The 24,667-nt window shown below is 49.4% G+C and overlaps 1 protein-coding gene and 1 long non-coding RNA gene across 6 annotated transcripts in view; one reads left to right on the forward strand and one right to left on the reverse strand.

Moving 5' to 3' along the window:
* The first annotated feature begins 81 nt into the window (after positions 1-81).
* On the forward strand, positions 82-21,304 carry LOC140918197 (uncharacterized). 3 transcript variants are annotated; one of them, XM_073362041.1, is made up of 4 exons: positions 82-13,360; positions 14,894-15,153; positions 17,153-17,310; positions 18,412-21,304. In XM_073362041.1, the coding sequence occupies exons 2-4, from the start codon at positions 14,928-14,930 to the stop codon at positions 18,733-18,735; spliced, it is 708 nt and encodes a 235-aa protein (XP_073218142.1). In that variant the 5' UTR covers positions 82-13,360; positions 14,894-14,927; the 3' UTR covers positions 18,736-21,304. The 3 variants fall into 3 exon arrangements, with proteins under 3 accessions (XP_073218142.1, XP_073218141.1, XP_073218140.1); XM_073362040.1 differs by lacking the exon at positions 82-13,360 and adding an exon at positions 13,485-14,260; XM_073362039.1 differs by lacking the exon at positions 82-13,360 and having other exon boundaries at positions 13,485-15,153.
* Positions 5,546-24,667, reverse strand: part of LOC140918198 (uncharacterized) — a 28,481-nt gene continuing 9,359 nt past the window's right edge. For 2 of the 3 annotated variants that reach the window (XR_012161105.1, XR_012161104.1), the window contains 3 exons: positions 23,248-23,333; positions 7,786-7,873; positions 5,546-7,508 (listed from right to left, as the gene is read on the reverse strand). This is a non-coding gene — a long non-coding RNA (uncharacterized lncRNA). Of the gene's footprint in view, positions 7,509-7,785; positions 8,517-23,247; positions 23,334-24,667 lie in introns of all 3 variants that reach the window. The other variant, XR_012161106.1, reaches the window with a different exon arrangement.

Consider the following 24,667-nt stretch of genomic DNA (forward strand, 5'->3'; position numbering starts at 1 on the left):
ACTGCTTTTCTGCGTTAGACTCGGTCCTTCTCCGAGTCCCTCTCTAGGCTCTCTCTCCGTCTTTCCTTTGGACGGCTGTTCCGCAAGACGGGACTTTTACAGAAAACCTAGTTGCAGCCCTCTACAGCCAAAGTGGACTCTTCCCCTTTGCCAGCAGCGTTTGTTTGTTCCTTCTGCTGCACAAGCAGAAAACCATTCTGGAGGATATGGAGGTGGGCCCAGCCTCTGCCAGATTGACCTTCTGTGCTTGGGCCGTGGCAGCCAGAGCTGCCACATTAGGGATTGCTGTTCATTACTATTTTTGTATGTCAACAAAGGGTGCCTTGCTACGCCCACAGAAACCCCTCCATGGCAGCAGAGTATACACAGAAAGCATCTTTGATTATCCGACAACCATTTTCCCTTGGCCATTTACTTAGTGCACCAGTATCCCTGCAGGCAGACTCCTTATCTCCAGGTGGGAGGGCTGGCCGTGTGGGTTGGTCCTTCAGTGTGGATACCCATGACCACAGGAGTGTGGGAGGAGCAGAGACTAGTAGGTTCCCCCCTCCCCTTACAATTAAGCACATCTTAGTCTCTGCTTAATATGCTGGCGGTCCTATTTCCTTCCCCTTGGTCTCTTGCCATATCCCAGGAATGGTGTCAATGCAGTTTGGCTTAACGCAGTGTAATCAGTAATGACTAAGGTATGGCTCCTTTCACCTCTAGGTCTGCAGGTGGTAGAGATGGTCATTGCGCCCTGGTTGCTGTTGGGCAATGAAATGCGCTGGTGGGAGAAGTATGTTCCTCATTGACAAGGATGCACCACGCAGTTGGCTCGTTTGTTAGTATTCTCAGCAGAGAAGCCAAGACCTCAGGGTGCGTCTACACTGCACAAAACAGTGTGTTCTTAACCCAAGTTAGCTAACCAGAGTTAAGAGCACTTTTTTCGGGTGTAGACATCACCTAAACTACTCTCCCTCTGTCAGAGCTGAGGCCGCAGTGGGGAAGCCTGTACTGCCCCTGCCTTTTCTCTACCTGTTCTGAGGATAAGTAGAAGACTCCGCTCTCCACTGCTGTTAGTCTGGCATCTTTTCATGTGCCCTGGGGAAAATGTGAGGCACCTTTGGTGTCTCTCACCCAATTCTCTTCACTGGCTGGAGTTCACAGGGGAGGGGAACCCACTAAGAGAAGGCTAAAGCCGGGGGAGGTATCTAAAACCCCAGACAACTCTAACCACAGCCCATCAGTCTCTTACCTGGGCTTTTAAATAAAGAGATTAGAGCCATCAATTCATGATGCAATGTACTCCTGTTTTCCAGAGCCTCTGCTTTACAACCAATGAAGGGGCTGTAACAGTTAACTAGAAATAAATTAAGTGAAGAAACAAGCTGAAGATCAAGTCAATAAAATAGTATGTTTTTTTCCTGAGGGTCTCAGTGACAGTGGGATTAATGCCCTGGGTTCGCATCTGAAAGGTTACAGATGAAATCTGTTGGCTATTCTGAACTTAGTCCCTTTATTGAGCATCATTAAAACCTCTTCACAGTTCATCACACTAAGCAGGTGTCTCCCCCAGTGGTATAGGTCAGGAATAGCCAGGAGGCTGCAGGGCAGGATTTGAGGAGCCATTGCAGAGTGGTTTGTGTCAGGTGGAGTGGGAATGTCTGGGGACGGTGACAGCAAGAGGGAGAGGAGGTTAGTAAGAAATACACTGGCCGAGCACTGGGTCAGCTTGTACCCCACTCCTGAACCCCCCTGCAGAAAGGGTTCATTGAAAATCCCAAATGCAGAGTTGGATCTCAAAGTCTTTGTTCAAATGAATTAAACATTGAAATGGGCGAAAACAAACACCATGTTGTTGGTTGCATTTGCTAATTTGCCTCTGTTCATGAAACAAGGGGTCTCCCAGGTGTGTTTGGCAAACAGCCATGTTGCAGGTGTCCCAGTCTGGAATAGCAGAAGGTATTTCCTGGCCACACTCTGGGTTCATTGGCAGAGATGGGTGTGTGGACAAACAAGATTGCTGGTAGAGTGCAGTGGGGGGCAGCTGCATTGCATGTGCCTGGCTTTGAACTGTTCCCTTTCGAGACCGGCAAGTTAGTTCAGAGGTGGAGGGAGTGTGAGAGGAAACGTGGGTGGCCAGGATGTGAATGGTGCAGTCACTTGATCTGGCAGGACAGCGGCAGCCCCTCTAGCCTAGCTGGAGTTCGTCTTTATCTCACTGAATAAGAGGCATCACTTATGACTTGCTGCCTTCTGTGCATTCCATTGAATCAACCCCTCCCATGCCTAGATCCTACGGTGATGGACACATTATAAATACTGGAGCCTATGAGAATACTGAGTTAGATGTTCCAGCTGCGATCTGTCGTTGAGGCTGGGAATGCAGTGCGGCTGCTGCGGCTGGGGACTAATAGGATCACTAATGCATGCCAGTATTAATGTTCAGGTTGAGTTCCCGGTGCTTTTAATTTGGGGGCTTTTGTGCGAGAGGTTTGAAGGCGAGGCACCTTGAAGTGCCAAGACAGCTCGAGGCGGGGAGTATGTTGCCGCTGGAGTGGAATGCAGGGATGATGGGCCTGCAGCCCAACCCCTCGTATCTGGGACGGGAGAAGTGACAGTTCTAAAATGGTTAGCGACGGCGTTACTGATGTAATGACACTGGCCCGCCTTTTAATCAGTGCTTGTTTATAACTGTGTTTCATCTCTGTCCGGCTGAGCTGGTTCTCTCCTCCCCTCCTCCAAGAGGGAGTAGCAGAGCTGAGCTAAACTGACAGCGCTATCCACTGCAGGCCTTGTAAAGCCCTCTGCTTTGGGGAGAGTGATCTAAAAGCTCCCTTGGTAGAGAAGTGAGGGGAGAGGTTTATCAATGGTTCCGTTTGTTGGAAATGGGGTGGATAGGTAGTTACTGGAGGAGCCCAGGATGGCCACAGTGGAATCACCACCGTGGTTCGTCTGCCTTGGGCTGACGGTCTCTTCTGAGCAAAAACGCTAGAGAGAGGCACAGGTGCCAAACCAGCTTCCTCGAGCCTCTGCTTTGTGGCACTGAGCTTTTATGGAGGCACTGCCACAGGATTGGACGGCTCCCTTGAAAGCCCGTGGGCTGAGTTTGCTGCCTCCTGAGTGCTGTCAGCCTGGAGAGAAGTGTCTGAGCTCCAGAAGGGAACTCCCCTCCCAAGTGGGGCAGCCACCAGACACGCAGGGCTAGGGAGAGATGCTCAGTGACTTATAGACCACTAACATTTTACCTGCTATATCCCAGGTCTGTACACATGAACGCTTCTGCAGAAACTGCGTCTGAACCATACGTTTGTTCAGTAGATAAATCCTTCTGAACCTGTCCCGTGAGAGGCAATCCAAGCTGAATTGCTTGCCCCGGGAAAGCAGGAGTGTTTGGTATCCGGTCATCTGTCGTGTTCAGCCTGTCGCTGGGTGCTGTGGTATCAGTGACGTGTAAACTGCTGGTTAACAGGTGACTAGGAGGCTTTTAACTGGCCCAGATTCTGAGCAAACCAGCTGCCTCCTGACAGGGGAGAAGTTGCTGGATATTGTGTGTGTCCTGCTCACCTGCCTGCTTTGCCTCATGCTGCCTTGGCTCTTTTCCATCGGGGTGAGCTGCTCTGGCCAACCGCTGCTGGAGGTGAGCGCCCCTTGCTGACTGTGTTTCCTGCTTTGAAGTCTGATGCCTGAGTGATTGGGCTCCCTCCTCCCTCTCAGCCCAGTCGCTTTTTGAAGGGATGTTTCAGCTTTACTCTGTAAATGATCCGGGACTGAATGCAGACAGCCTGGTGCAGGGGGATCCAGTTACAGACAGTCTGAGAACACACAACTGGGAATGCTACCCTGTCTCCAAGAGCTATGACTATCTGTTACCCGGGGACCCATCGAGAAGAGCCCCACGCTGGATCTGATATGGAAGTGGATAAGGATCTTTCCAAGGGCTCCCTGCTGCAATGAATTAATGCATTAAACTTCCACCTGATCTGGGGTCTGGGTTTAACTGTGGAACCATTGTAAAAGCCTAAGGAGGGCGGTGGTCTTGTTTTAGTCTCTGCCATTGCAAATGCTTTGCAGAACTGGCAGTGTCCCAAGGAGAGACCCCGGACTGGAATAGTAGGGGGTGACGCTTATCGGACTTTAGGAGCAGTAGTAGGGCTGGGGGTCCAGACTGGCAGAGCTGGGTGCTTCAGATCAGAACTGATGTGCATTGGCAGCAGGGAGGGGGATACCAGTCTCTGGGACCAACTGGACTAGCGCCCAAAGGGGAAGGGCCAAGAAACACTTCAGCCTCCCCCCGACTGCTTCCCTGGGGATCATAGCAGGGACTGGAACTAAGGTGCAGGTCTCTAGTCTCCTCCCACACCAGCAGAAGGTAGAGGAAGGGGCAAGAGCATCACTCTCCTGCCTCCAAGCACTGGAGAGAGCTGCTGCTGCTCAGTTATTGCTCTGCCTTGGGGCTGGAGCTCAATTCTTGCATTAGCCCCAGGGCGCCCTGGGGAAACACACAGTTCCCGCTCCCTCACTGACACACAAGCATGGCCCTCCTGGGTTCAGGATCTCCCGGGGACAGGATTCGCCCACTCACCAGCCTGAGTAGCTAGGATTGCATGTGCCCATAGGATTTCCAGGTGGATTTGAGAGGACGTGGTCAGTCAGGACCAAAGGGCAATGGTGGGAAAAGGGGATGCAGGTCCAGACATTCCATGTGTCTTTCCTATTTGAGGAGCGAGACTCTGTGTTGAGAGAGCCTTCTCCCGTCTTCCCTGCAGGTCTCTCACTGCACATCCTCCCCCAGCCCCCTTTCCATCCTGTGGTTTCTGGTCCTTGCATCCATGCCTGTGATTTCAGGACACCAGCCCCGTCCTTCATGCAGTCACTCTGGGCTAAGCAGCCCATACCTCGGCTGCACTCCAGTTTGCTTGTGTACCTAGGCTTGGTTGTGTATCTGCTCCAGAACAAGGGTCTCAGTATGTGGTCCCATAAGCTCCTTGCTTGCAGCTGGCAGAAATCCTATAAAAGCCTGCAGGCCTTTTTGCTTTTGCAGGTTAGTGGGAAGAGACAGTCTAGTGTAGCCATTAAGCAGGGAGAGTGAGCACTTTCTCACTGTCCCCTAGAGCAGTGCTTCTCAAACTATCTGATGTGGCGGACTGGCAGTTTTTTTCCCCCAATGTGCCAGGAACCGGTCCATATTTGCCAGGGACTGGTACCATATTTGTACCACATTATTATCATTTTCGCATAGGCACGTAGCACATCAGATCAGAAAAACTAACATTCTTCACTGTATTAATTGGAATGGGAGTGTGGCGTACATGTGGAGATGTTCCCATTTAAATACTTTGAAGACAGACTGAAAGGCTATGCGTCTGTGCGGGTACTATAAAATGAATATTATTCGTTTATGATCCAAGAAAATATTATTTGAACATTCGTAGTAATATTAATTTATATCGGAAACAATATAATGAATACAATAAAAGTTGGCAGACATTTTAATTTTGTTTATTTTGTAAACAAATAATACAATATTACAATACAAATAAAAATATTTAAAAATCAAACCAGCAAAGTCTCCTAATAAAGATATTATAAAAAATGTATTAACATAATAATAGGCATGTTAAAACCTTAGCCTTTACTAATGTGAAAGGTGAGCCTGCTTCTTTGTCAGTTTATCCAGTCGTGGTTTAACTGAGGACATTGCCACATGCAATGGAGAATGACTATCCATACTATTCCTGTACTTTGTCTTAATAACACTCATGGTTGAGAAGCCAGTCTCGCAGAGGTACGTTGAAGGAAATGGGAGAAGAGTTTTCAGAGCAATTTCAGTAAGCTCAGGATATTCTGCTTTCACTTTTATCCAAAAGGAAGCAAGTGATGTTGTAGTTTCGAAACTCATCTTCAATCTTTAGCCAGCAGCCAGCTCCAACAATTTATCCTCCATAGTGACCGTTAAGTCATCTTTCAGTGGAATAAACGGATTTCAGATCCATCCAGTCTTCCATGGATCTTCTTCTGCTGGAAAGTAAAACTCAAAATATTCTGCCAAATTTGTCGTGTTCACTGATGATATTTCGTAGAGATGTAACATCAAGGTCTTCACCTGCATCGGCGATGATTGTCGCTAAGTTGTGAAACATGTCATAACGATCTCTTGACACTCGACTCTTCCATGCTTTTAGCTTTCGTTTCTGTCTGTCGATCTTGTCTGCCATTGTAAGACATGAAGCCATCCTTCCCTGCATGGAGATTGTTAAAGATGGCAAAGATATCAGCCAAATAAGCCAACTAGGCTATCCAGTCCACATCTCGGAACAATTGTGACCAATTGGTTTTTGTCATGAAGAAACTCGGCAAGCTCGTTTCGGAGCTCAAATACTCTTGACAGGACTTTTCCCCTCGATAACCAACGTACATCGGCATGCAATAGGAGCTGTTTATGATCAGCTCCCATATCATCACATAATGCAGCGAATAGTCTTGAATTTAAAGCATTCGCCTTTACATGGTTCACAATTTTTATGACCTCGCTGAGCACACTGTTTAGTTCTGTTGACGTGTTTTTTTTGTTGCAAGACTTTCTTGGTGAAGGAAGCAGTGTGTCGACGTGCATTCGGGTGCAAGTGCCTTAATCTGGGTAACGACTCCAGAATGCCGTCCTGTCATCACGGCAGCGCCATCAGAACATACGCCTACACAAAACTTGAAATCCAACCCACGTTTGTTAACGATGTAGTCGCTCACACTCTTGAACACTTCAGAACTAGTTGTTTTTGTTGGTAGTGAAGCAGAAAACAAAAAGTCTTCCTTCAAATCACCCTCATGTTCAAAGCGCACATACACCATCAGAATTGCTGTATTAGCAACATCTGTACATTCATCAAGCTGCAAAGAAAAGTACTTTGCTAATTTAATCTAGCCTATGAGCTGATCTTCCAGATCGTCAGCCAGATCGTGAATTCGTCGAGCTATAGTGTCATTTGAAAGTGGCACCTGAGCCACTTTCTTTGCCACCGGCTCGTCCACCATTTCCATGCAAACATCTTTAGTACCACCTATCGCTAGTGTCTCACCAGTTGTGTATGGCTTTTTAGCCTTAGCAACGCAAAGCGCTACTTTATAAGAAGCTCGCAAAGCACAAGTATTTATGTGTGACACTTCAAAGATCTGTTTCTGATGTCCTTTTAAATCAACATGCTTTCTTTTGAAGAACTCTTTCGGCTTTGAACTAATTTCATTGTTTTGTATTTAAATGCCTCTTGAGCTTTGACGGCTTCATTGCGTCGTTAGCCAACACATCACCACAAAGAACACACTGCGGTTTTGGCAGTCCATCATCATTTGTGGCTACAAAACTGAACTGAATGTATGAGGCGTCTATTTCTGAGTAAAGCTAGTATGAATTCTTTTTGTTGACAATACTTCGGTTTCATTTACATTGGCGTCATCTGATTCAGAATTGCGTGTTCAGCAACCAGATGTCTCTGCTTGATAAATATGTCAATTGGGCCTCGCTTTGCCATCTGTAAATTAGGCATAAAAATAATTAATATAAATTCCATTACCACAGGTATATACTTAGTTTGTGATATTAGGATGAAACCCAAATAAATGCAGTGGGAATGCTTTTATTGAGAAATATGTGCTGGAGAACATTGATTAATAGAACATTAATTAATGTTAGGATAAGAAGATAATATAAATGTTAAAATTAAATTGCAAACAGGATAATAATTGGAAAGTTAAGATGGTTTGAACATATGGAAAGAATGAATAATGAACATCAAAAATAAGATTTACCTGTCTGAAAGATATGGAGTGAGAAAGTGAGGAATTTCGAGAACTTCCTGGCAGAAACACGTAGGTTTGATTCTAGAAGAGGGGAAGGCTATAAGTAAGAACAATGAGAGCGTGTATGAAACAATATATGCATATGGAGGAAGTGAGGATGTTATGCTCATACGAAACACACAGGATCTTTTCGGGGGCAAAGGCAAATACACCGCATTTATTGAAAATACAACAGTTAGCATATGCTTTTCAGTCACACACGCACGTGCTCACACACACACACACTCCTGCCAGTTGTTGTTTAAAGTTACCAGTCTGTTGTAGCTTGAGGGAATCTAACGGCCAGTTAGATTGAGCACGAGTGAGGAGCTGGGCTCTGTCAATTGTGATCCGATGCTCCAAGGCTTTGCAGGACTGAACCCAGAGTTCCATGGCAAAACACCCCAGCTTTATAGTTGTAACTTCCCATTTGAGTCCATGCATTTTGCAATGTCATCCTGCAATCATTAGTCCTTATGTGGTGTTAATCTTGGGGTTTTCTGCTGTTATCATTTGATGGTTATTGTCGGGCTTCCCATCATTATCTCCTATTTGTTGTCTTGCCTTCAAGGATGCCTGTCTCACCTCTGAGGTTGTCAATGCTGCAAACATGTTTAGCATCCGATACAGTGGATGTTTTCTGATTGTCTCCTGGTCTTTTCAAGTCTCACTTTTTCTTTCAGAGTAGCAGCCGTGTTAGTCTGCATCCGCAAAAAGAAAAGGAGTACTTGTGGCACCTTAGAGACTAACAAATTTATTTGAGCATAAGCTTTCATGAGCTACAGCTCACTTCATCAAATGCATGCAGTGGAAAATACAGTAGGGGGATTTTATATACACCGAGAACATGAAACAATGGGTGTTACTATACACACTGTAACAAGAGTGATCAGGTAAGGTGAGCTATTACCAGCAAGAGAGGAAAAAAAAACCTTTTGTAGTGATAATCAAGGTGGGCCGTTTCTAGCAGTTGACAAGAACATGTGAGGAACAGTAGGGGGGAAAAATAAACATGGGGAAATAGTTTTACTTTGTGTAATGACACATCCACTCCCAGTCTTTATTCAAGTCTAATTTAATGGTGTCCAGTAAATTCTACCCTCCCTCCCCTCCCCCCCAGTGTAGACAGTGCTAGGTCGATGGAAGAATTCTTCCATTGACCTAGCGACAGCGATGGAGAAGCCCTCTAGTCACTGGAGTGTCTGCACTGAAGCGCTGCTGTAGTGATTTATGTGTAGATGTAGCCTTAGGAAGGAGGCTGTGAGAGAAACTGACATGGAAACAGCAGCAGGTTTGATGGTAAACTCTGAGGCAGGCACAGCTGAGGCTGGCTCTGTCCCTCTCCTCTCTTTTAAAGCCTCTTAGAGCTGTGGTGTGATGGGCTACAGCCAGGGTGGCAGGGAAAGTAGGGTGCAAATTCTCTGCCCCTCAACTTTTCCTCTAGTCCTATAGCACACCTAGCACGTCTAGTTCTGCCCTAGCTCTGCTCATCCATCTCAGTCCTGTCCTGCAGCACCCCCCATCTCTCTCTCTCTCTCTCTCTCTCTCCTTCCTCTGCTCCTTTTCTTCCCTCTTCCCCACCCATATCTCCTAGCTCTGTCCTTTCCAGTCTGCCATGGCCTCCTTCCTGCTGTATCCCCCCTCCACCCCCACAACTGTCTTACCCTCTGTTCCCTTTCCCCCCATTCCTGCTCCCTCTGTTCAGTGTTTCTAAAGCCTCCCCGATTAGCAGGACTCCCTGTTGCCCAGCTCAGCTTTCAGCCTGTCCCCTTTCAAAGAAAGGCAAATTCCTTCTCCAGGAGACCAGGTATCGCTCCTTCATTGTTGCAGCAATGGCGGGGTTACATATCCTCCTGCAAACAGCAGGCCACGGCAGCGAAGGCTTCCCATGACAGTGATGATTTCTCTCTCGAGAAAACTAACCGTAGTTTTTATTCGATCGTTCACTCCCACTGCAGCTTCAGAATGAGACGTCAGTGCCCACAATAGGATCCAAACGAAATCAAGGGCTAATCATTCAGGCATTGCCCTGGACAGCGGTAGTTCAGACTCTGCTGGTGGCTGGCCATTCGTACAAGCCTGTGCCCCAGTTACTGCCCTCCAGCCGGTTCCAAGGCCCAGTGAGTGGAGTGTGATCCCTCAAGCTATAAAGATTTACTGGCTTCAAAGCAGAGCTTTCTCTGCAGCTTCCCCGTGCTTTCAGCTGACTGAAAGTACCCGTGCAGAGTTAGGGTGTTGCAATATGGTGCGTGCTCAGCACTTACATCCATTGCAGTGTGGTTGGAGCCATAGTGGTCCCACGACATGAGAGGAGACCAGCTGGGTGAGGTTATATCTTCTGTTGGTGGAAGAGACCAAAGCTCGAAAGCTTGTCTCTTCCACCCACTTGTGTCTTTGTCATTCAGGACCACCACTTTGGGAGGAGGTTACTTTCTGCTCTTTGGTGTTCTTTGCTTTGCCTTCTGAGCTCTGCGCTTCTGCATTCAGGGTGTGTTTCTGCTAGAGCTGGGATCCCCTCCTGCCTGAAGAAGGCACATGTCCTAGTAGAGAGGAGGCTCCTGAAGGGGAACAAGGAGCTAAACTGCAATCAGTCCAGCTGCCTGACCTAGCAGCTGCAGAGAATATAGTATGTATTTCCTGCATTGAAGCGCTGTTACAGCTCAGGAGGATAATCTCTCCTCCCTTCTCCAGGCTGCACTGGCTTCTGGGCTTTGCCCATGGAAGGGAAGAAGAAATTGTCCATTGTTCTGATTTTATCAGTGAAATCTCGAAGTTCTCCACCTCCGAGCCATGGGAAATGGCAACAATCCATTAGGTCACCTGGCCCCTCCTCCTCCTGCTGCTGCAAGATCCTTTGTTACAGAACATGCCCAAGTTCATTCTCTAACTGCTTGGAAACGTCCCAGATGAGGAAGCTCCCACTGCTTCCCTTGGGAGACTATTCTATGGGCTAATTAGGCCAGGAATGGTATCCAACCTTCACTCCCCTCCCCAATCCTGTATGTGGTACAACATTAAAATCACCCCATGGCCAGAAGTGGGTTGTTTAGACCTACTGGGAGGCTGATAGCACCACCATGTGCCTATGGTGTCCGGGAAAACAGATGTTGCTCTGAATACAGTGGGAGTTGTGGGGGAGCCAAGTGGGGTGAACAACCGGGGAATGGGCCAAGAGATGGGGAGGGGGAGATCTCTGTAATCGAGAGCTCTTGCATAACAACCTGACTTGTGTCTACACCTCAGGCCACCACACGCATTTCCTCTAGTTGGATGGGGTGGATCAATTGTTCCCTGGCTGTTTAGCACCTAGCATGTTTGAAGCCTGCAGCTGTGCTCAGAGTGGGCATGTGACCAGCTTCCTTTGGTCAGCTGAGGGCTGTCATTCGTTCCTTGGCAACTGAGCTGAAGTGGGGGGAGGAGGAAAGTGCTCTAAACAGGCACTATCTTGTACTGCTCTTAGGTGGCCTGGAGTTAGCAGGACAGAGAGAGGCCATCCGTCTGTCAGCAGTGGGGTGTCCATGCTGGGGAGGGGAGGCATCAATTTGGTAAATGGAAGTAACTGAATTAGTTGCTCTCAGCTAGGTGCCACTTGGGATGTGGTTACAGTTCAAACTCCGACCCAGCGAGAGGGCACTCTCCGAGCTCCAGGGATGTGACCCAACCACTTTCAAAGGCTGGCAGGAAGGGACCCTGAAGGGAGGTGGGGTGGCGTGGCAGTTCGGAAAGGGAAAGCTACAAGAGAGAAACAAACCCTTGTGCCTCCCCGTGACTAGGGGACTTTCTGGGGAAAGGCTCGCAAGCTGCTTGCTGGCTCTGAGCCCCGTGTTCAGTTCTGGAGGGAATCACTAGCCCAGCGGAGCCAGCTGAGAGAAGTAAGCCTGAGTCACTACAGAGTCTCATCTTTCACTGACAACAGCCCTCGCCATAAAAGGGAGGGGTAATTCTTTGTATGATGATCAATCAAACCTGAACTGCTGGCTCCTGGACCCAGCCCTCTCTAGAATTCTGGGAGCCTCAGAAGTCCGGGTAGCTATGGCATGTCATTGTAGCAGCGTGAAGATTGATACCAGACAGCCTGCAAGGCTCTCGTGTGCTCCCTAAGGTGCTGGCACATTTAATCTTGGAGACCTCAAGAATTTAAGCTGCACTACCCAAATAGTGCAAAGACCAAGTTCCTCAGGCTCAAGACACTGTATTCCTGCTGTAGCCATCCCAGCATTTTGAGGCACGTTTCCACAGGCTTTGTTTTCCTGGTCACATTCCCATTCCTTTGTCTCCAGATGTGTCTGCTCCATAGACTTGGGCTGCATCTAGCTCTTAGGCCCTCGCCAGCCTAAACCACGTTCTCTGTTGCTTGCTGCTTTTTGGTCTCCCATCTCTAGTCACAAACACCTCGGGGGCTGTAGCTGCACCCACGCCCTGGCCTCTAACTGCTCCCAGGCCTTTGCCTCTGTAATCCAGTGGCCTCTGTTCTCAGATTCTGCTTCCTCTAGCCAACCATGCTCTCAGTCCTCTATTCATACTTCTGAGTTTCTTCTCCCCCTGCTCCAATGAGCTCTGGTCTCCGCTGTTTCTTGTCTTCATTTCTAGTCACTAACAGTTTGTTCTTGCGGGACACACTGTCATTAGTTACTTTTTTAATTCTTCCTGCAAATCCACAAGAGCAAAATTAATACCGTAGCTGTTGGAGAAGCTGTGCAAAATCCAGCTGGAAATAAACAGTAGGAGAAATGCCCAGTAATCTTAGGCCTGGGGTAATTCTGGAAGGCAGAATATCCTGGCTTTGTGGGATTTCATTCCCTTGCTCCGTGTTCCCAACAGAGAAATTTAGAGTAATCTGTGCAAATGGGGAGACAGGAGAGCTGCAGGAGAATCTGTTCTTGACTGGAAAGCTTGGGGCTCTCCCTCCATAGTGAACATGATACCATGTAAAGTGGAGATAGCTTCAGATGTCTCATTTGGCTCAGCTGAAATCTTGGTGGCAGTTCTTCCTGTCTCCTGTTTAGAGAGAGCTCTGTGAACTCCTCTTGCAGACAGCTTTTCTGGGTCACTGCTAGGGAGCCATTAGTGGGAATATTTACTTGGAAATTCAATCCCGGCTCACGCTCCCCTCTAATTGATTGAAGAGTTTCTTTGAAGTGAAGAAGTTAATTTAGTGTCTGAATAGGGGAGGGGAAAGGAGGGCCTTGGAAAAGAGGCTTCAGGTAAGAAGTTTCTTTATTTCACACCTGCTGGAGACAAGTGGGTGATCAGAGACTGTCTGCAGTTTGCCTCCTACATGGACACACCTGGGAAAGTCCAGACCAGCTCTCGGTTTCACTGGACATGACTGGGTCAGCAGAGACCCCTCCCCGACCACCACAGTAATTTAATTGGAACCTCACATTTAGTTTTTTGGGGGGAAAGATAGCAGGGTGGGGACCAATCTCCACTTTGTTCCTGGACATACCTGGATTAACAGAGACAGCTCAAATCCTCCAGTACACCTGAACTCACCTGTCCAAGACTTAGCCAGCTCTGCAGATCTCTGAATCACTCTGTGCAGGTAAGATGGGGAGGATTTCGGTGGGGAAAAGGTGCTCTGAGAGTGGGGGTGAGGTGGGGGGGCATTTCTAGTGTTTTGCCCATTGAAATTCATCTTCCTCTACAGCTTCTGTGACTTCGGACTCCTCTGGAGCAGAGTCTGGTGCAAATTGTGTCAAAATTGCCATGTTCCTAATGGCTGTTCCCTCCTTTGGGGCTGACATAGCCTCTCAAAAAGGGGGTGTTCAGTGCAGTGCTAAGGGAAGAGGGGATCCTGTTGGTTCTGGAGTGGGACTTTACTCTCCTCAGCATGGTAAATGTTCAGGAATATCAATGTACACTTAATGCTGAGGAGTGAAGGGGTGAAATTCGCTTTGGGGAGGGGCATTTCCTTTCCCCTGCCTGTGCAGACGAACTCATTTGTCTTTCTCTTCCCCCCTCTTTCTCTTCCCCTCCCCCCCAAATTACCAAAATCGCACTGGTAATTTATCCTCTCCGAATTTCATGTCAGTGGGGTTTGCTGGAGGGTGGAGTTTGGGCTCCTTTGTGGTCACAGTGTAAACTACTGAGTGACTATTTGGAGTCATCTAGCCAGCTGTAGGTGCTATGTAAGTAACAAAACAAAAATTTGGCATGGTTTTCTTTAGGGATGGGCAAGGTGGTTTGGAGAGAGAACCGGCCTGTCTGTCTCTCCCTGCTAGAAACCTTGAATTGACCCCAGAAGTGCTCTGAGGCTGAAGAGATCTTTCTTCACCTTTAATATTCCACATGTACTGGCTTTGGCTGGGCCCTGAATATTGCAGTATCGGGAGTCTATTCTGATGTTGCCTCTGAGCCGACAAACAAGCAGGGTGTAGTGCAGTCATGATTCTCTGGCAGCCATGAGCTGAACAGGATTATGCTCCCTCCACAGGAGTTTCAGGTGAGCGAGGTCTGGATCATTGTGGTTGCATGTGACCATCAGCCTTTGAAGTCTGGTTGTCCCAACTTCAAGAGCCAGCTATGGCTTCCCCGGCAGAGCCAGCCAGCTCACCAGGACATCAGTATGAGCCATATGCTGCAATGTCAATCCTTCATTCGAGTTTTGAGTGCAGTAATCCTGCTCAACCCTCTGGCCTTGTTGAAGGTGGCTGGTGCGCTCCCTTGGGGGAGTGGGAAAGCAGACAGCAGGCTCTGAAGTCTCCTTCAGGAGTAAGAAACCCTGTGGTCTTCAGGCTTCTAAGCCAGCTCTCCCCATTATCCAAACCCCCCCAACAAAAGAGAACCCCTCCTGCTTCAGAGCACGACCCACCACTAGCTGATGGAGGTCAGGAAGATACGTTTCCCATGAGCAAGTCATTCCAGAGTATCTTTGTTTGGGGCTTCTCACTCCTTTCTCTGCAGCATCTGGCTACTGGAACAATGTCTCCCTGGTTAATCTGGACTGCAGCATAACTGGAGTCAGGTCTCCTCAATGGGCAAAGCTCTTTCACATTCCCCTTCCCCTCCGGTGGATGAGTGGGATTCTTACGGGCCAGAAGAGTAGGAATCCTCCACCTGTCTCCTTTCCACCCAGGTGCAGCAGCTCTGCTCGTGTCCCTAGTTGGAGGATGTTCGGCTCAGAATACATGGTGTCCTCGCTCCCGGCTGCATCTCGCTTCTACGGCCCTGCTTTCTCAGCCCAGCTCGCATCCGCTCCTGTCTGCAGCCTCTTCCTCCCAGCTCCCCTTTTCAGCTACCAGCTCTTCCAGCCCTGCAGCCCTCCGGAGCCCTGCAAACAAGCACTGCTGCTGGCAAGCCAAGACGCAGGTTTGGGGGAGCTGGGGGACTTCTCAGGTAAGCTAGACGAAGGGACCCCAGGGGATGGGTAAATTCCCCAGTTTCCAGCAAGACGCACAGTCCTTGCTTTGAGCCCCTGGAAGGTCCCGAGATACCGGAATTTAAAATCGTTGTGATGCGATTGTGTAGGAGAAGAGTTCAGTTTAGAGACTTCTAAAATGTGTTGGTTTGTTGTTATCCCCTCCCTCTAGATCAGAGGTGGGAAAACTACGGCCTCCGGGCCATATCCGGCCCGCAGGACTCTCCTGCCCGGCCCCCGAGCTCCTGGCCCCGGAGACTCGCCCCCGGCCCCTCCCTTGCCGGCGCCATGCTCTGAGCTGCAGCACAGCTGCAGAGCCGCGGCCTGAGCCGGTGCTCGGTGCTGCGCGGTGGCGTGGCTGGCTCCAGCTGGGTAGTGCGGCTGCCTGCCCCGGTGCTCCAGGCAGCGCGGTAAGGGGGCAGGGAGTTCGGGGCAGTGGTCAGGGGGCATGGCTAGCGGTTGGGGCGGTCAGAGGGCAGGGAACAAGGGGGTTGAATGGGGGCAAGGGTCCCGGGGAGGCAGTCAGGAAGGAGAGGGGGGGTTGGATGGGGTGGCGGGGGGCAGTCAGGGCAGGGATTCTGGGGGAGGTCAGGGAGAAGGGGTGGTTGGATGGGGCAGGGGTCCGGGGGGGGGGAGTGGTCAGGAATGAGAGGAGGGGTTGGATCTGGTGGCGGGGGCTCCCAGGGGGGCCATCAGGGGACAGGGAATGGGGGCAGGAGCCAGGCCATGCCTGGCTGTTTGGGGAGGCACAGCCTCCCCTAACCGGCCCTCCATACAATTTCGGAAACCCGACGTGGCCCTCAGGCCAAAAAGTTTGCCCGCCCTGCTCTAGACCTTACCTAGCTGGACCCCGGGTACTAAGTGGAAGGATACAAAAAATAGTGCTAATAACCCCCCCAAATAAACCCCACCCTGCCTTAAAAGATTTCTCCACTCTGCATCGTATGTGGGATGAAGATGTCACTGGCCCCAGGAACCGGCTGTGCTCACTGGTGGTGTTAGGTGCCCATCTTCCCCCGGGCCAGCCCTTCGGGCCAGCCCCAGAGCACACGCTGCCATGCCCAGGCTTTACAAGTGGGGTTATTTCCTTAACAGAGGTTAGCGAACAACCAGAAAACAGCCTTTTAACTCATTTCTTAGCCTCAGGCTTCAGGCTGTCTTGCTCCTGGCAGTTTCCCAGTCTGAGTTTTGCTGGAGCAACAGCCCCAGGGCTGCTTCCATGAGCCCCTGACCCCTTGCTCTGGGGACCCACCACAGGAGTTAGCTCCACTCTGGTGTGGCTTTCCTTCCCCAAGGCGCAGCCTGTCTCAATCCAGCTGCCACAAGCAGCCCGTGATAGGCCCAGGTGTAGCTTAGCCTCTTTAATTGTCTGGATTGGGTGCATCTGTTCTGGTCCAGCTGGGCTCCGTGTATCCATGGGAACCAGCTATCCTGTAACACCCTCCCAAGTGCAAGCAGGCCATCTCTTTGTTCCATGTTTGTGCAGCCCCTAGCACGGTGGGTCTTGGTCCCTGGCTGGGGTTCCAGGGCACTACCGCTAAACCGATGAGAACCTCAGGGCCACCCATCCCATCCTAAATACGTTCGAGATCGTGAAGCGCTCAGACACTACGTGAAATAGCCCAGACAAAATCAGCTGAATGAAATCTAGACACTGAGGAGTGGAAGGCTTTTTAGACTTACAATAAATTGAACAGCAAGTCTCTTGAGGGGTCTCCTCTCCTCACGTGGTTGATTGAAAGGTCTCTGTCGCGATGATGAGAGACAAAGGCCCTGGGTAACGGGATAGGCTGTGCCGGGGAGAGCCCGGAGCTAATTCTGCATCAGGGGCTGGTGGTGAAGAGGGATGGACGGTGCCCAGTGGAGGGGGCAGGGCTAGCATGGTGCCCAGTGAAGTGTACCGCCCACGCTTTGTGCCCCTAAGCTGGTCTGGTGAGTGGTACTAGCTCATTTGGAGTCGCTGTGGCTTTTCTCCAGAGGAAGCTCGCCCGCAGAAGCAGAGACGAGCCCGAGCCAATTACAGCAGCTGGCAGCTGGAGGAGCTGGAATCAGCCTTTGAGACCACGCGCTACCCTGACGTCTTCATGAGGGAGGCCCTAGCCCTCCGGCTAGACCTGATAGAGGCCAGGGTTCAGGTACCAGATGCTCACGGGGTACTGCGCTCCAGGCTAGTGTTTCATAGCATCTTGCCCTTGTCTGCAGAGCTTAAAATGAACTTCTCTCCCCGACCTCCTGGCTGGGAGGGCAGCTCATTGAACCCAGCCTCTCGGGTTGCTGGGCAGGGGGCTAGGACTTTGCTGCAGGAAGCTCTGTCACTTCCTGTTTGCTCTGATCTTCGCTGTGCTTATTCCCAGCCCTGTCGATGTTCCAGCCCCATTGGCACTGGTGCCCGAGGAACCCACCTCGGACCAGGGAAGGTAAGAGGTGGGAGGGAACCTTTAGACGTTGGGCTCAGCTCTGCCTGCCTGTTGGCTCTGGCAGTAGTAACTCTGCAGCCACAGGTCATGGGGGAGAGCTAGAGTAAGGATCCGTCTCCTCTCAGGGTTGGGAAATGGTTGAAGTGGGGATGTTGCCCAGCTGCATGGTGGGGAAAGTGTGTGTTTGTGGGATCTACCCAGCATGGCCCCTGCTCTCTCTCCTGTGTTTCCCCTCTCTTCACCTCGGCTTTGACAGCTGCCTTGATCTGAGCTGGGCCACTGTTTACCATGTCTCTGGAGAACAAGGGTGATGGATCCCTCCCATTTCTGGAGGGTCTGGGGTGGGGAAATGAGGCTTGAGACCCATTGTCAGGCTCAGAGTAAGAGAGCTGCTCATGTCCCCTGGTTTCTCTGCAGCCCCAGGTCGTGAAGGAGGGAGTGGCGCACAGGGAGCCCGTGTGAAAGTGTCCAGTTCCTTGGTGGAGGGGGTAAAGGGGATTAGGATTCTCCTTCTAGAACTGGCGGACAGCTCAGAAATCTGCTGTGAGCATTACGCGCGTTAGAGGGACACTTCTGCAATGAGATTTTTCCCTGTTATGTGACATGACCTGAAATTTCTGTTTTGGTTTAAAACCTTCACTTGTATAACCATCTCTGTCTGGATTCCTGGAGCTACAGCTCCCCCAGAGGAACCTGGGGAGACAGATGCAGGATGGATGCTTTATAAACCCCATGCTTTCCAGTTTGCCAGCAGCACGTGAGAGTGCAGCAGGCAAAAAGATGGTTAGTTAATGCCTGTTTTCCTTTGGGTTTCCCTAGGTTTGGTTCCAGAACCGCAGGGCGAAGCTGAGGAGGCAACTGAAACTGCAGGGACGAGCTCTGGACCGAGCTCTCACTAGAGACTTGTCTGCCTCAGGACACAAGAAGCCCCAAGCCCCCCAGGAAATCGAAGGTTCAAGTAAGAGCTCTAGAGTTGGAACACTGGAAGGACACTCAGATCACTGGCCAAGCACTGGCCCCAAAGGGCAGCCTCCTCCTGGACCTCCCCTGTGCAGGGGAGCTGAGGCCACCGGGGCGGCCACAGCCAGAGGAAATTTGCTCCTGCAGCACCCCCAGCTTGTGGGTCAAGGCACAAGAGTATGAGGCTGTAATTGACCCCCACTGCAGCTCAAGAGCAGCCTGACTCAGAACCAGACCCAGCAGAGCTCTGGGCATACATGGATAGTGCCTGAAACTGATCCTGACATCAGTCCCCCTTCCCGTACCTCTCCAACCTCTGGGCCTTGGACCTTTGCTCCCAAACAAAGACCGTATCCATTTCTTCAGGGGGCTATAGTCACCATGAATGGAGCAGGGAGCATCAGAGGCATTATAGGGGCTTCCCAAGCCCACTGAGGGCTGTTGTCCAGCCTTGTCCATCTCTGATCACCCTTGGTGCCTCCCTGTTTGGTAGCTGTTGCCTGAACTCCTTTCTCTCTGATTGGCATCTGCATTACACTTCCCAGCACCTGCACTCAACTGGGACAACAGCATGTGCAGAGACTTTGGGTCTAAGATACCCTGGTTAAAATCCTTCCATATTTGACCAGGGACAGATCCATCCCCTTCTCCAGGCTTATTTCTCAGGATCCCTTCACTAGAACACATGCATTAGCGCATCGTTAGCAGGGGGATGTCACCTCTCTACTCTGGGTTGTCTTCTTCAAATTAAGCTACTTTTGTCATAGGCTCTGATCCAATGAGCCTGTGTTTGGTAGGGTTGCCAATTTTGATTGGATGTATTCTTGGAGGTTTCATCACATGACATAATCTTTAATTAAAGAATAATTCCTGGAGAGTCCAAGGCAATCCTGGATGGTTGGCACACTGTTGGATGCTTAGCTGGGGCCTTGGAGCCCTTAGGCAATAGAATGGGAGAAGTATGAAGCAGGCAGACTCCTGCTCTTCACACTGTAGCATGGCTCTTGGGACCATGTGGAGTTCTCACCTGCTGTCCAGAGCCAGGTAGGGTGACCAGATATCCTGATATTGTCAGGCCTGTCCCATTATTAGGAGCTTTGTCTTATATATGCAACTATCCCTCCCCCTGGAAAAAAAGTGTCCCGATTTTTCACACTTGCTATCTGGTCACCCTAGAGCTAGGGTCCCTTTCCATTGTTCAACTCGGTGCCTTGTGGCTTCCTGGCTATTCCCTCCCCTCTATACCTCCCACGACCACTAGAGGGCCTTGAGGTTCTGCCAGGTGTTACAGCTTATGCTCTAATAAATTGGTTAGTCTCTAAGGTGCCACAAGTCCTCCTTTTCTTTTAGCTCCTTAGAAGGTGCCTGAGCTGTGTGTGCTGGGGGAGACCATGATTCCTCTAAATTCACCAGCGGCTGGACGTTTGTTTCTAGTCAAACGCTGTGAGGTGCTGATGTGCGGGAGATTGCAGAGGAGTGTCGTGAGGTGGGGGGTTGGTATTAACCAGAGCTAGCTGCTTGACAGAGGCATAGCATCTGTCCTTCCAGTCCTCCCACTGTCTGTAAAGGGCTGTGGTGAGTATCTGAAGCAGCTTCTGAGGATGAGGAAGGGAAACAAAAGTCTGACTTCTCTGCAGTCTGGCTGAGCCAATGTCATTGGTCCTAGCATAGGGCTAGTGGGCGGGGGGGAAGGTGAGCCCCTTTGTTCCCATCGATTCTTTCCCATCAGTCTGGTCAAAATGCTTCAGCATAGCCACGGACAGAGGAGACAGACTGTACTCTGAGGGCCAATTCTGCATTGGCTGTGGGGACCGGAGACCGTTCCGTCCCCTAGAAGCTCATGATCGTGTGATGAATGGAAAGGGGCATGAGAAGTAAAGTAAGATGAAAAGAGATGAAAGAGGAAGCACAATACATTGCTCAACCAGACTCAATAAGCTGGCACTCTTCCCTGTTCATGGTCTCTACCACCAGCTTTCTGGTGTCAGATGCGGAGCAGAAGTATTGGATTATTAGAGATGCTGCTGCCTTTAAAGTGATTTGCTTTTTCTTCCTGTTGGATGATGATCAAATAAGTCCTAGAAAATAAACTGGTTCATAGAACTGTTCTAGAGTCACACGGTGTATTGTGGAAACTCCCTCTCTGTCCCCCACTGATCAGAGAGCAAAGACACTAGGCCAGGAATATGAGTCAGACGTGGGCTAAGAATCATGTGTTCCTGTCGCAAGTTGCCCAGCGCGCAGAAGTGAAGAAATACGTTTCCAAAGGCAGAGCTGATGGGAGAAAGGAAAGTTTTGAGCTGAGCAATGACAACAGAGCAGCCTGTAACGCTACTTGCAGGATACACATGCTGTATGAGTGGCATTCAGTGCCCAAGAGCCAGATGGCTGAATGATAACAGAGCTCATTACCTGTGCACATGTAAATGCCCGTGTGCCCATGTATAGGGGAGTGTCTGTCAGCATGCAAGTACTCATATGTTTGCAGGCCGGCACACACATGTAAGCATATGAGCAAGCGTCTCCATTCAGGGCCTCCTTTCAGGGGAATCTGTGTGCTGGGGAAAAGATTCACGCCAGATTTTACTGCTAAGATGGCCCTGCCTGTATGAATCTCTTCCCAGTCAAAAGGCTGCTCTCCGACAATCGGCAGGGCAGGGGCTGTCTCTTGGTTGTGTGTTTGTACAGTGCCTAGCACAGAGGGGTCCTGGTGGGGCACTATCTCCATACAGCTAATAAATAATAGGAACCACTGCTTCAGCTTCAGTCCTTTTGTTGACATCTCATCTTACTTCCCCCATCTCTTCCTGCCCTCGGATTCCCAGTGCTGCTATGTGGCTGTTCTGATGCATTTGCTTCTTCACACTCACGCCAGCTACGTTTGCTGCTGTACAACTGCAGGGGCAATCCCATCGACTCCATTGTTTCAGGACCGACCCCGATCGTTTGAATGGTGTTTCCGTCTGATTAGTTGTCCGTTGGCCAAATATTCAAATTCTGACCTCCCTTTGTGCCCAGGCAGTCACTTGCATGTGTGAGGGCAAGGGCAGGCAAATCCCACCTGTGCATACTCATCCAGCACAGAAGGGGTTTTACAAATGGAAATTCTGCTGCTTGTGTGTGTGTGTGTGACAGCTAATACACAACCAAAATGTTCATGTCGGTGATGATGTACAAAAGTAGAGATGGGGCTGAGGCTCCTTTGAAAGCTGCGCTCTGAGTCATTCTCTTTCCCATACTAGCTTGTTCCATAGAAAGCTCTGTAGGCACAGGAGAAGGGTATACAGTACCTGGGGTGTGTGGAGATGTTACATTTTGTAGTGTTGCCAACTCTCATGATTTTATTGCAAATCTCATGATATTTGCTATTTTTCCTAAAGCTCCAGCTCCTACGGTCATGGGATTATAGGAGAAGTGTTGCCAGCTCCTGCGATTTGATTGCAAGTCATATGATACTTGCTTTTCTTAAAGTCCCATCTCCTGGAGTCATGTTATTACATGAGATTCTCAGCTTTTATTTTTTAAAAAAAATTAAATCTCTAGCCTGTGGAGAAAACCTTGAAAACACAACCCCTAAAGGCTCAAACACCAAGAGATAAGCACAACAAACCTCAAAATTATTTATTTATTTAAAAATTCTCTCTTTTGGGGATGGGGGGGAGCTTGACTCTTAGTTTTTTAACCCTTGGGGTTGGCAATACTGATATTGTATGTTTTGTAGAGTATACGTGTTGTGTGCTGTGTCATTCTCAGCACTGTGTATGTTGGGGTGACTTGTGTACGTGGGTGTTTGCTGTTTGTGCGACTTTCTTAGCATATGTATCTGGCAAGGGGTATCTCTTGTGCTCACTCTCTGAAGTGCGTATTTGGGGTGTGTCTCTTCACTGGAAGTGGACTTTAGCCTAGGAGTGGCAGCTTAAGGGACTAGTTTCCAGAGGTACCAAAACTTGTTGATACACACTGGGGGCTGCAGAGAATGAGCTGTAGGGGAACCGTGGATGGGGAATGACTAACTCAGGAGCTGTGTCTGTGTCTTCGTGATTCAGAGCGCAGCTGTCTCTGAAGCATACTTCTGAGAGGGGAACTAGGACAAAGGTGACTTTCCCTTTGCCTGATCACAGTGCTATCAGTGCTACAGATGCCATGTGATGAAGTGGAAAGTAAAGGCTGCTCTCCTTTGTACCCTCCACGTAAATTACACCTGGTACTGGTAATAGCCAGGAAACTGGGATTTCATGTTTAAAGGTACCAACATTTTCATTCTAACTCTAACTAAGGGATAAAAAGACCTTTTTCTGTGTGCGCAGAAAGGGGATGAGAGAGCCCCTCTTTCACTTCCTATATGCCCCATATATATAGAGAGAGAACTACTCCCACAGGTCTGTTCACCACCTGCCATAGCCTAGTGTGGTGATATCTAAGCTCAAGGCAGCTTGGCTGGCACAGAGAATGACATCTATTCACGGTTGGCTACCATTGTAAATACTTCTGCCAGCATTAGGCCCATGAACCATCCTGAGTCCGCCCCCCTCGATATGTTTTCAACCTGCGTCACCTGACAGCAATGTTTTCCTAGGATGATGCCTTTTGAAAGTCAAAACATGAAGATGGATTTTGGGGTAGGGGAGGGGTTAACTTGATCCTAAAGCTGCTAAGTCCAAAGGTTTCATTTTCTCCATTTTAAATAAAAATTACCTCTTTATAAGAACTCCCTTCTGCCTCTTCACAGTAGCTGCTCTCGTTTCCCCTTATTCCTCGCCTTGTTCATGTGAACAGCGTCTCTAATGGAAAAAGAGATTGGACAAAAGAACCTCTGGACCCCCCAGCAACAATTAAGAATTTCATTAAAATACAATAGGCCAGTTATTGCTGGCTCATTATTATGTTATAATAATTGCTAATTGTCTTATTAGCATTTGACAATTATGCAAATAATGAAAAACATTTCATAAAAGTAATAAAATTGCCCTTTTTTTACATCAATAGTTTTAACATCTAAAGCAATCATGATTTTGCTCTCCAGGGTTTATTGGAAATGCCTTTAAAGGGGAGATAAACCTCTAACGATGCCATCCGCAGAACAGGGTTGAGATCGGGTAGGGCACACAGAGGTCTGGTCTACACTACAGACCTTTATTGGTATAACTACATCGCTCAGGGGTGTGAAAAATCCACCCCCTGAGTGACATCGTTATACTGACTGAACCTCCGCGTAGGCAGCTCTGTCGGCAGAGAAGCTCTCGGGGTGGTGGATTAACTGTGCTGATGGGGAAAGCGCTCTCCCGTCGGCTTAGAGCGTCGTCTTTAAGTGCTACAGCTGCATCCGTACAGCGGTGCCGATGCAGCATTTTAAGTGTAGACGTGTCCTGAGCTATGTGAATTTCCGCTCTCAGTGCGAGGACTCTTTGCCTTCCACTTCCAAAGGAACTGTCTGGTTCATGGCACATGTTGGTAAAATGTCATTTTTCCTTTTTTGAGACCAAGAGAAAGTATTCGGGCACTAGCCTAGGACTTGGGGCAATGGCATTCAGGCTACTGCTCCACCACAGCCTTTCTCCCATGTGACACTGGGCCTTCTCTAACTTGAGGTGAGCACTTAGTGAAGACCAGGAAGTTGGTAATTTCCACATGAGTTAGCTGGTTAATGTAAAGGCTGGGGGCCTGATTTTCAAAGGTATTTAGGTGCTTAGGTATCCAGGATTTTACCTTGGGTTATGAACATGCCTTTCTTTCATAGTGAAGACAAGGCCTGAGTAGGGTTTGCCAACTTTGTAATATTTAAAATCGGGACACTCCAGCAGAAGTGCCAGAACCTCTCCTTCCCGCCTGGGGTGACTAGGTGTCCCAATTTTATAGGGATGGCCCCAATATTCTGGGCTTTGTCTTATATAGGTGCCTATTACCCCCTCCCTATCCCGTGTCCTGATTTTTCACACTTGCTGTCTGGTCACCCTATTCTCACCCCTGCCCTGAGGCCCTGCCCCCATTCGCTCCTCTTTTCCCCTGCTCCAATTGCTTTTACTCTTCCCCTTTCTCCCCCACCTCTGCCCATGTCAGGAGGGACTTGCCTGCGAAGCCAGGGCTGGGAGCTGCACCTGCCCGACGCAGGTAGAAG

This window comes from Lepidochelys kempii, chromosome 10, assembly GCF_965140265.1.
Source record: "Lepidochelys kempii isolate rLepKem1 chromosome 10, rLepKem1.hap2, whole genome shotgun sequence".
Classification (NCBI taxonomy): Eukaryota; Metazoa; Chordata; order Testudines; family Cheloniidae; genus Lepidochelys; species Lepidochelys kempii.

What these genes read in the sequence shown, in the direction of transcription:
- LOC140918197 (XM_073362039.1), top strand. Translation starts at nt 14,832, where the DNA reads ATGAGTGGGATTCTTACGGGCCAGAAGAGTAGGAATCCTCCACCTGTC. An exon ending in GGAGCTGGGGGACTTCTCAG is followed by an intron (nt 15,154 to 17,152) that starts GTAAGCTAGACG and finishes GCTTTTCTCCAG; the next exon opens with AGGAAGCTCGCCCGCAGAAG. An exon ending in TGATAGAGGCCAGGGTTCAG is followed by an intron (nt 17,311 to 18,411) that starts GTACCAGATGCT and finishes GGGTTTCCCTAG; the next exon opens with GTTTGGTTCCAGAACCGCAG.